The sequence below is a fragment of the Mastomys coucha genome, unplaced genomic scaffold, assembly GCF_008632895.1.
Source record: "Mastomys coucha isolate ucsf_1 unplaced genomic scaffold, UCSF_Mcou_1 pScaffold12, whole genome shotgun sequence".
NCBI classification, from domain to species: Eukaryota; Metazoa; Chordata; class Mammalia; order Rodentia; family Muridae; genus Mastomys; species Mastomys coucha.
Window position 1 is genome coordinate 46,289,761 of NW_022196894.1, and position 11,829 is coordinate 46,301,589.

The 11,829-nt window shown below is 41.4% G+C and overlaps 1 protein-coding gene across 1 annotated transcript in view; it reads left to right on the top strand.

The window, feature by feature from the left end:
- Positions 1–11,829, top strand: part of Morc1 (MORC family CW-type zinc finger 1) — a 212,158-nt gene that overhangs the window by 189,813 nt on the left and 10,516 nt on the right. Inside the window, exons 21-22 of the mRNA XM_031360105.1 lie at positions 6,741–6,810; positions 9,692–9,758. Coding sequence (XP_031215965.1) covers positions 6,741–6,810; positions 9,692–9,758 — 137 coding nt within the window. The remainder of the gene's footprint in view (positions 1–6,740; positions 6,811–9,691; positions 9,759–11,829) is intronic.

Genomic DNA, 11,829 nt, shown 5'->3' on the forward strand with positions numbered 1-11,829 from the left:
GAAAATATCTAAAATAAAAAAAAAAAAGATCTTTTCTCATGCAGTAGAAAATAGGCTGCAAATGGCAGTACTTAAAGTTCACGCACTCGCGGCATCAGGGCTTGATTGCACTACAAACTCACCTTTAATGGAAAAATTAACGTGTGAAGGGGAGGGACCTATAACAAAACACTTAACTATGAAGAGAAAAAATAACCTGTTGAATTGACCGAAGGGCATTTACTTATCCGAGATCCTTCTTAAGTCCTTGACAATAATCTGCACCCAGTGTGGGCAAAGGCACCAAGGAAGAGGAGAGAAACCTGATGATGCCATCCAGTTCCCAAGTTTCCTAGCAACATTTGAATTGGATGCTGCTCGGGATCCCAGAGCTGGCCTTGGGTGTGACCAGATCTCTGTTCCCCTTCATACTGTGGATACCTTGAATAAATCTCCCTTTTTTCCTCCCTGTTTTTTACTTTTTTACTATAAACTTGTTCTTTTATTTTTTCCCCCTTTCTCCCTGCCTCCTCTCTTTTCTTTTTTTGTTTTTTGTTTTTTTGTTTTTTGAGGCAGGCTGTCACTGTAACCTTAGACCAGGCTGGCCTTGAATGTATCCAGATTCTCCTTGATGTGTCTCAAGTGGAATGCTGGTTTTAAAGGCATGTCCCAGCACCTTAGCCTAATTTGGTCTTTTTGGGTAGCTTACTGAAAAGGACAGGTAGTCAAACCTTGGAAGAAAAATACATTTTTGGTTATCAACTTGTCTACAGCAAGTTGAGCCCAAGTGGAGAGGGAGCTGCCTGAGTCTTTCTTCTCGGGGGACACTTTTCTATTCTTTCCTTTTTGCTGCTTTTACCTCTACTTGTTGAAGCAGAACCAAACACAAACGTAGAGAACTTTGTTTTGGCGTCTTGAGAAAGTCTAGCCCTGGGTAAGTCTCCGTTTGGTCAGTATACCTCTGACGTTGCTTCTCTTTTTGCTTTTGGGCTCTTTAAGTTTCAGGACCTTTTGAACCATTTGGGGTGGCTGCCGTTTGATGACTGGCTGTCATCTCTTGGGGTTCTGTTGTATAGGGGCTGTTATTGTTAAATTGAGAAACATAAAAATCTCAGTTGCATCTGGAACCTGCACCTGCAATGTTAGTTCGAAAGATTCAAAGAGAAAGATGACTGACCCCAATCAACATGACCAAATTAATTAAAGCAAACAATTAATTAAGGCAAGCTTTTTTTATTCATGTACACAGGCTGTCTCCCCATAAGGCAGGCTTTGAGAGGTCAGTCCTTCATGTGAGGAAGACAAGATTTTTATAGCTCAAGGATAAGAATTTTTTGTTTGTTTGTTTGTTTTGTTTTTCGAGACAGGGTTTCTTTCTCTTTATAACCCTGGCTGTCCTGGAACTCACTCTGTAGACCAGGATGACCTCAAACTCAGAAATCTGCCTGCCTCTGCCTCCCAAGTGCTGGGATTAAAGGCATGTGCCACCACTGCCCTGCAGATAAGGGTTTTTTTAAATGGCAGATTTGGTGGGCAAAATAAGCAGGTTTACAGGAACAGAACATAAGCATTATAAGTTTAGGACCACCTGAAACAAAGACATGATTGCAAAGTGGCCACAATTAAAGTAGTTACTTTCTGAAACAATGGTAGGGCTGCAAGATGATTTTGAAACAAAAACATGGTTGCCATTTCCGGGAACACACAGTACAGAACTATTTGTAGTTAAGGTTATAAGTGGGATATAGCCCAATCTTTGAGAAACAGAGGTTTGATCATAAACAGGAATGAATCTAGTTTGTTTTTGCTATACGATGGCTTTCAAGCCTGAGATGAAGGCAGGCTAGTTCATCATTGAAACCATGACTGGCCATTTTTGCAATTGGAGGCTTCACAGGAAAAGCACATTTCATGATAAATATAGACACGTGTCAGTGTTGAGATGTTCTAATTTTAGTTAGTTGCTGAGACATAATACATTATGTTGTATGTAATGTCTTACAGTTTAGTATTTTAATATCTAAATATGTTACAGGGGATTCACGGTTTCTTTTAGGGTGCTTAGTCTTGATGATGTGGGAATTTGGAAGTAGGACTCAGAAAGAAACTTGAGGGTCACTTAGTTTGAGAGAAAGTAAAACAGTTAGACTTGGAAGTAGAGTTTGTACAATGTTTTATGGAGGAGCAGAAGTCTTCAAAGGACCAAAGTGCCCAATGTCAGCACAGCCAAGCTTGGGATTTTAGATCTATAGAAAAAATAGAATAAGGAAGATGACCTGTTAGGGTTTTGTTGCTGCTGTTGTTATGTGTTTTTGTTCTGTTTTCCTTGGGGCTCTAGAGAATTGTCCAAGCTTACCACTAAAGATTGCAAATAACTGCATTTTGGGAAGGAGAGCAGTAGGTAATGTTACCACTCCTGAGTACTTTGGCCCAACAAGTTGTCACCCCAGGTCTGAGCAATACAATTCAGATTCTATTCTTGTGGAAAGGAGAGGTAGTTTTCCCTTAATGGGCCTTGGGCAAGCCCTAACACCTCCACCCTTTTTTTTTTTTTTTTTTTTTCTCATTCCAAATAATTTACTTTCTTCAAGCATCAGATTTAATTTATAGTTTTAAAACAAGAAATTACAGAAAAGCATCAGTAGCTTTTTACTGCTGTATATACTAATTTAGAAGTCATGAGGATTTGCTTGTTTGTTGATGCAAGGCACTTTTCTTTTGGGGGTTTCATATTGAAGAAACAGTGCTACATTGGTTTGGTCTACTTTGAATCATTTTGGACAAAAGTTAGAAGAGCTAGGCAACTCTGAGAAGACCAAGTCTACATTTGGATTAAACAGCAAAGAGAAAAAAGTCATGTGGAAAATATAACACGATCCTTATCTTTTGAGTATCTGGTTTTGGAAAGACCTCTTTCCTTCTACACTGCCACCCTTCTTCCTTTCATATGCTATTTTGGATCTGAGAAGGGGCTTTTGTTACTTTTCCTTCCATAAGAGGTTTTGTCATGGAGATTGGACTTTCTTGGGGTCCAGCCTTTCTATATTATTATAGCCAATGAAGGAGAATACATCTCTCTCTTTCTCTCTCTCTCTCCTTCTTTCTGTCTCTCTTTCTCTCTCTTTTTGGTTTTTTGAGACAGGGTTTCTCTGTATAGCCCTGGCTATCCTGGAACTCACTCTGTAGACCAGGCTGGCCTCGAACTCAGAAATCCGCCTGCCTCTGCCTCCCAAGTGCTGGGATTAAAGGCGCACACCACCACTGCACTTGTCTCTTTAGAATGTATTTATTCCATCCAGGCAGGCTGGCTACAGAATTATGCTGATCCATTAAGCCCCAACCTGCTTGTTGCAGACAAAATTGACATTGAGACGTCGTTAAACTCATACCATTTGGGAGGTGTTATCTGTCTTATGGTTTAAGTAAAAATCTCAGCAGATGTTCCCAAACTGCAGAGTGCAAACCATAGTCCAGCCACTGAAGAAGATAAGGAAATGTTGAAAAGACAGAGTTCTTGTGTCACCCTGAGCAAATTCAGACCCTCTAACCAAAACTGCATTGTGAGAGAAGATGATGTTTTATTGAAACAGATGTCTAGAATATTACTTAGAGGAAAGTAGTGTAGGCAGTGACCTAATTAGTTTTTTCCCTATACTTTAAATCTAAATACTAAGGAAAAGAAGTTAGGCATGGGAGCATATACCATTAGTCCTGTTACTCAAGAGGCAGAGGCAGGTGGATGTGTGAATTCAAGGGTAGCCTGTTCTATACAAAGCAAGTTTCACAGTGAAACATTGTCTCAAAAAACCAAACCAAATAAAGTAAACAAACAAGTGTCTGAGGTTATGGCTCCAACAATACTGCACTCACAATAGAATAGAAAAACAATAGTTTTATGAGTCTGTATTAAGAACACTAACAAGATGAAGTCCTCTGTGGTCCATGCTGCCTCTGAGGGCCCTATCTGTGTCCTGCTGCAGCTTGGTGTTCTGTTTGTGTTAAGGCCACTGTCCACGCTGCCATCTGAAGCCATGTTGATGTTTGTGGGCCATGCTGTCACTAGATGCAAATTAGTGTCCGTGGCCCTGTTTGCCCTAGAGGCTGTGTTGATGTAGTTGGGTTGTGTTGCCACTGGGGATTATGCTGGTGTCCATGTCCTATGGTGCAGCAGAGAACTATGTTGACATCTGTGGTCTGTACTGTCAGCCGAGATCCTGCTGAGGTCTGTGGCAAGTGGCGATGCTGGAGACCATGTGGAAGTCCATGATCCATGCTTCTACTGGACTGTAAAGGGCAAGGAAGCTACTTTTGCCATGGCATCAATGACTGCAGACTCACAGTTGAGCAGAGGGATGTAGAAAGCTTCTGTGACAACCCCTATCCCCATTCTACAACCCACTCTCCAGAAGTAGCAGCCTAGAAAGGAAACCATTAAAGACAACTCTTAAAAATTGTGATAAGGACATTGAAGTGTGGCTCTCCACAGTTGAGGGCTTCTGGCAGGCAGGGATGCATGTGGGGAAGGACTCATAGCTTTTGTTTTTTGTTCTTTTTTTTTGTTTTAGTTTTTTTTTTTTGTTTCTTCTTCTTCTTCTTCTTCTTCTTCTTCTTCTTCTTCTTCTTCTTCTTCTTCTTCTTCTTCTTCTTCTTCTTCTTCTTCTCTTCCTCCTCCTCCTTTTTCTTCTTTTTCTTCTTCTCCTTCTCCTCCTTCTCTCTCTTCTTCTTCTCCTCCTCCTCTTCTCCCTCCTTCTTTCTTAGAGTAGGGAGGTTATAAGCATTAGGGTGGACCTGGGAAGACTTGAAAGTGAGTGAGATTAGGGTACATAATGTGAAATTCCCAAATAATCAATAAAAATATTATGCTGGAAAAAAAGGAGCACTAACAAGAAGGGTTCATTGCTGGGAATAGTGCCAGTTGTGTTCAGATTACATGCTTCCTCTGCACAAAGTCTTGTCTTATTTCATCATAAGTCAAGCCACCAAGGAAAACTGATACACATGAACAGATTCATCATACATTAGAATAAAGTGCTGATATCCAAAGACATGCAAAGTTTTCCTAAGAATGTCTTACAGTCACTCCTGACTGCTATGGAAAATATGCTACTTATAACCTGCTCAAAGCTATTTAGTCCAAATATTAAGACCCTTAGTATCATGTAGCTTTTCCTTATACTGCAGAGAAAACTATTAATTTTATGTGGTGTCAGAAATATAGGAAGGGCTGGGCGGCGGTGGTGGTGGTGGTGGTGGCGGCGGCTGTGGCACACGCCTTTAATCCCAGCACTTGGGAGGCAGAGGCAGGTAGATTTCTGAGTTCGAGGCCAGCCTGGTCTACAGAGTGAGTACCAGGACAGCCAGGGCTACACAGAGAAACCCTGTCTCAAAAAAAAAAAAAAAAAAAAAGAGAGAGAGAGAGAAAGAAATATAGGAAGGCATACATTTGAAAGTCACTTTCAAGATTTTTACAAAATAAACTTCAGAAATGTGCATTTTCATTTCTTTTCCTGGAGAATTCAGATAGTTACAATGTAAGTGTGAAAATATTTTAAATGCACCACAGTAGCTGAAAAGCAACTATTTCCCCTGCCTGGGAAGCTCTTCTTTCTGTTTGAATGGAATAGCAAAGGGCAATGATGGACAGCTATAGTTACTCAGTTGCTAGGCTACAGGTGTGCCTATTAACCTGCTTGGACACAGTGCAGTTTCCAAAGTGTTGCGCAGGAATCCACCTTTGTTTTCTGGTAGAGGGGAAAAGGCAGTTTGACATCTTCTTCTGGTCGTGTTTGCTTAGCAGGTGTGTGGATGAGGAAGGCTAAGGATCCGCGCTCAGGACGTAGTCTTCAGAAAACAAGCCTCCTGTGCAGGTGTGCATGAGGTGGGGCTGGAGTCTCCAGAACAAAAGACAGGGCAGAACTTTGCCTACTTTCTTTTTTCTCAATCTTTTAAGTCATCATTTTTTTTAACTGCTTGCTTTTTACCTTGATAAAATTTAAAAACATATTTAAAGGCATCATACTGAATTATTTTTTCCTTGAAGGTCATATTCAAATTCATTTCCCCTTTCCCCATGCCCCACCCCCTTCCTCCTTCTCTGTGCTCTTCCCCCTTCTCTGTGCCCCTTCCCCTTCCAAATGCCCCTCCTCTTATCTACTGAACTGTCTTCTGGAGATGTAAATTTGTTTCCTTTGAGTCCTGGACAATTCCCAGTGTGATGATAGGTGAGGTTTATAAATGTAAGGAATGTTTTCCTCACGTCCACTTCACAAATCTCTTTCATAGAGATCTGCCAGCATCTGCCTCTGGAGCACTAGAGCACTAGAAATAAAGATGAGCCCCACGCTAGCCAGCAACCTCCATCAATTCTCTTGAACTGATGCTGGGCGCCTGCTTTGTGTTAGCTGTGTGATGGACCTCGCCCAAACTACACACTGATTCCCAGTGATTCAAATACTTGATCACTTGCTGCAGACTTTGTTACAGCCATATATATAAGATCAACTTTAGAAATAAATAGGTCTTCTCAAAAGTCTAGAGTGCGTGCTCGGAGTACACTGTCGCAAAGATGGTCGTCCTGGAATGGCTCACCACCATGGCTGTCTCCAGGGACCATTCACTGCCTTAAAAACCTGACCAAAAACCTGATAGCCTCATGGTCTCCCATCTGTGATGCGAACGTACGCTGCTTTTCAAGCCTTTGCTGGACTCTGTCCTGTGGCCTCTTTGTTTGCACAGTTTTAAATGCAGAACTTGTTTTTCAGGTTTGGGATAAAAACAGCACCAAGGTGTCACTGAAACAAGAAAAGGAGGAGGTGCCCCTCACAAAGACAGGTAATCTAAAGCAGAGAGCCAGAGCTGATGCCGTTTTCAGCCTTTGACTGCCTGGACGGCAATATGGACTGGAATAAGCTTGTTCTAGGACGGCAGTTCTCAATCTATGGGTCGGGACCCCTTTGGGGGTCACATGTCAGATATTTAAATTGTGACTCAAAACAGTAGCAAAATTACAGTTAGGAAGCAGCAGCAAAATAATTTTATGGTTGAGGTCACCACATGAGGAACTGGATTAAAGGGTCGCAGCATGAGGAAGGTTGAGATCCACAGTTCTAGAAGCAGGAGGAAGGATGGAAGGAGAACATGCCTTTAACAATGCAGAGAGATGCCTCCTGCCTGGGAGTCACGCACACTGCCCCACTATCTTCATCTCCCACAGGCTTGAGCCAGGCCACGTTGAGTTCTCTTTCAAAAATACTATTTGTTAGGATTTAGACCTGGAACAAAAGGCTGAGGTGCATTTTTTTACATACCAGAGTAGACCTGGCCTTCAGGGTCTCCCAGCATCCCTCAGAACCTACCTGTCACAGGAAATATAGCTGCACCTGCCCTCTGCACTGAACTTTCCAGCACAGATACTGGGTATCACCTCCCCTAGAAGCAGTCATTTTGCTCTCCCTCTCCCCGCTTTCTTTGTCTCTCGGTCTCTTTGTGAGTCTCTGTGTGTGTGTGTCTGTCTCTACCTCTCTCTCTCTGTCTCTCTCTGTCTCTTCTTTCTCTGCACATGTCCCCCCCCCTTCTCTTCCCCCTCTTCTGTCTCCCTCCCATGGCAACTTCACTGATCCCTTTCTGTGTGGCTCAGCAGAAAGCTGCTTCCCAGTAAACCTGCCCTTTACATACTCTACTCTGGCTCTACTCATGTCACCATGGAGAATAACTTAACAATTTCTCATAATCTGTTTAAAAATTATAATGTTTCCCCCAGGTTTCAGTCTTCTATTCTCCTTCCTCCTTTCATGATTTCTTTGAGAGTCCCACGAATATCTCAACAAATCTATTCATCTATTTTATGTTCGTACGATGTAATGCATTTCAGACGAGATTTGAACTTACAGCAGAAAGTTGTCATCTAACAAGGTTCATTCAAGCCAGCAAAAATCTCCATGGACAGTTTTCCCTGGGAAACCTCCATCCTTCTTAGTAGCCATTCCTCATCAGTCCAGTATTTGTGTCCCATCCTAAGGCGGCCATTGCGCATTCTCTCTTTAACACTCTGCCAGTGGCTTCAGGCAACAGGCTCAGTACATTCACTGTCACTGTCAGTGTTTTCAACTCTGGTTGCTTTGTTAGGTTCTTGTTTTGAGACAAGGTCTCACTATGTAGGCCTGGCTGGCCTGGAATGAATGAGCTGAGAGAACAGACTATCCTCAGATTACAGAGATCTATTTGATTCTGCCTCCTGAGTGCTGGGATTAAAGGTGTGCATTCCCATGCACAGTAATTGCCCTTACTGTAAACTAAGTCCCAGAGTGTTTCTTGGTCTCCTTGCTTAGTGACCCTCAGCCAACATACTTGGCTTTGTCATTCCTAGCACTGTTTTTTTTTTTCCTCTCTTTTTTTCTCCTTTTCTCTTCCATCCACACTATCATTTCGTGGTCAGTTCCCTCAGCCATGTCTTCCTGGCATCCTCTGTTGCCTCGGTAATGTCTTCTTCCTGGCATCCTCTCTTGCTTCTATAACCTTATCAGCTATTTACGCACAACTTTCCCTCTGAACTCATCAGTGAGGCCCTAAGAAATTGCAGTCTTAACTTTTCATCTTAATTAGAATGATTTTTAATTCTACAACAAGGACATTTTTTGGCAACAGTCTCTTAATTTTAAAGCCAACAACTTAATTTTGGTGCCAGGTTTCCAGAGGTTTCCAACCAGTACTTTGCCATCAAGTGTGGTTCCAATTGGTGATACAAAACTTATTAATATAATTTTGATCTTAAAATTCATATTTAACTTCAAGTACTTATTTGAGGTCTGACCAGAATGAATTTTGAAATATTTCCGATGTCTGTCATTATGGACTAGTTGACTGTGGTTAATTGTTTTACTTTGAATACAAGTCAGCAGGCAAAACTAGTGGTGGCAAGCATGCGCTTGGAGAGCCTGTACATCCATTAGTTTCTTTTGTGTTTGCCTTAGGGGAAGTTGGTGGGTTCTCATCCTTTACCTGTCATCTAATCCTTCCCCTGTTGCTCTCCTGTTCTACATGGCCGTAAGTAGCAATAAACAATGGCAGTGGTTAATTCTGTGAAACAAAAGTACCAGGACAGTCGAAACAAGGAATTACTGAGCAGGATGGAAGCAACACATTCAACTACTTCATGAGCAGCAAAGCAATTCCACACAGAAATTGTAGATTAAAATGGCCAACCTCTCTTAAACTACAATTCTGACTTTTCCTGAATGAACAGATCTTCTAGAAGCGGCAGGCTTCTTCCTGCTGTAAAGTTCAGCTTTCTGTTGGGCACTCAGTTTTCATCCAGACTCATCAGAACTCTTTGAAAACGAATCACAAGGACAGAGTGGCATGTGAGAGGAAAAACTGGAGGGTCATCTTAGGGGAAGGTTGGGGGAGAGGTGATGTGAGCAGACCATATCGGCTTTCCACACACATATAACGTGCATAACAAAACATTCCAGAAAAGAGGTCGCAGAACTTCTTAGATCATTATTACCCCCATATATACTTCATTAAAATTATAAATTACCTTAAGAATGTGTTATAAATTGCCCTGTAATTGGCATAATTTACAAATGGATGTTTAACACATATTCAGATTCTACACAGGTAGTTAATGAGCTGGCATTTTCTTTCTTTCTGTTTTTGGTGTGATTTATAGTATGCTCATAAGCCTGATATTTTGTCTGTGTTCTTTTTGAAGACAAACAAGAGCTGTGTGATGATGCTCCAGTAGTGAAAGGAAATTCTTCAGCACTTCACTGGGAAAGGTGTGTACACTATAATTATACAGATTCCAAATGAGCGTAATTACACTGCTGGAAAGTAATTATCAATGTGGAAGTAGAAAAAGACAGAAAATAATAGCAACAAAGGCAATTAAGAATGGCACCCAATCTTACAACAGAGCTGATAGCATAGAAATTCTCCTTTTCCACAAACCTTTTCTTTTCTTTTGTGAGGATTTGGGAATAGTGAAAGGGAGCAAGCTTCACTTCCTGTTCACAATAGCTAGCCATCTACAAATTACTGTATTGTCACCAAAGAAATGAGAGTCACACACATACAAGGGGAAAGTATGAAATCATAGGATTAGTGTTTTTTTTGGGGGGGGCAACTCATTAATTTATTGTTGAGATACTTGTAATTATTTAATCCTTGTATTCTGGAATTTTTTTGAACGAGAATTTTGCCATTCTGAAAACCAATTAGATCCTGTAGATATATATAGTGGGGTTAGAAGGCTGTTTTTGGGAAAATAGACTCTTCTGCTTCCTGCACCTACCTTGCTATCTTGCTGATTCTATGTCCCCCATCTTTGCACTGCAGTGCATTGAGTTAAAGGCAAGAGAAGCCAAAGAGCTGTTTTAATGACATCACACCAGCATGCATGTCCAACTCTGCCTGGCTACTGTCACTTTGAAGGTGACATTTAAATTTCCCCATGGCACACATCAGCCTTACTGTATTCCTCTTTTTAGCCTCTACTTCGTTTCCCAGGAGTTCTAAATTACTTATGATGTAGATATCCTTCCTAGTCTGTACTTAGATACTTGGATGTGCTCTGCCAGCCTGTTTCCCATCAGCCCTGCTTCCATTATAGTTGGGTCTCAGGTCAGTGTTCTCTTCCTTGGGCCCTTCTAGCTGCCCTAGGCACGTGTGGATATCCACAGAGGCTCTGCTGCAGTATTGCAGTACGTGGCAATTCCTTCAGCTTCCAAGATTATTTGCTAAACACTTCACCAGTTCCATTCTATCTTGCTTGGCTGTTTCCTGTGTTTTCCATGAGAAATAAACCTAACTCCACAAGAACCCAATCTGCCTTTTTATCCCTGTGTCTCTAAGTAGCCAGACAGATTCCTATCCATAGTAGGCACTTGATATTTATTTGAATATCGACCAGTGCCATTGCCAGGCCTTGTCATGAAAAAGACTTTAATACAGAATTATTTGCTAAAATATGAGTTAAAACTTAAGATAGAGCCAGATACTAGAATGTACGTATGTTTGTGTGTGTGTGTGTGTGTGTGTGTGTGTGCATGTGTATGTGTGTGTGTGTGTGTACTATATGAATGTATGACTTTTAGTTCTTGAGGTTCATTTTAACACTGTTGAACTAGGCAGGGTGGTGGTCATACATGCCTTTAATTCCAGCACTTGCGAAGCATAAGCAAGCAGATCTCTTGAATGGGAGAACAGTCTGGTCTACAGAGACAGTTTCAGGACAGCCAGGGCTACGCAAAGAAAGCTTATTTCAAAAAAAAGGTCTACAGACTACAGAGTCAGTTCCTGGACAGCCAGGGCTATACAGGGAAATCCTGTCTCGAAAAACCAAAACCAAAAACAAACAAACAAACAAAAAATTAAAAAAGGGAAAAAAAGAAAAGAAAGAGAAAATAAACTAAAAACGTTAATGGAAGACATTGATCAAATCCAGAAGTGATGGTGGCTGTGATAAGGATGATTATAATAACAGTAGTTACCAGATACTGTTTGCTGAGCACTAAATCCTCAGAACTGAGCTAAACTAGTTCTATGCTTCACTTACTCCTCAGTATCCTAGTGTGAGGTGTGCCCATTATTAGTCCTTTCCCCTAGTGCTTAAGATGCCAGGCAGGCACTGTACCACTGAGAAATGTCTCCAGCCCTGTGAACATTTGACAGAAGAAATGCTGTCCTGGGGTCTGGCCTAAAATGTTTTACTCTTACTGTCAACACTAGAGACAATTTCCAGCAACTTTAAAATGTTTTTTAAAAAAAACTTAAAATGTCAATATAGCTGGGCAGTGGTGGTACACGCCTTTAATCCCAGTACTTGGGAGGCAGAGGCAGGTGGATTTC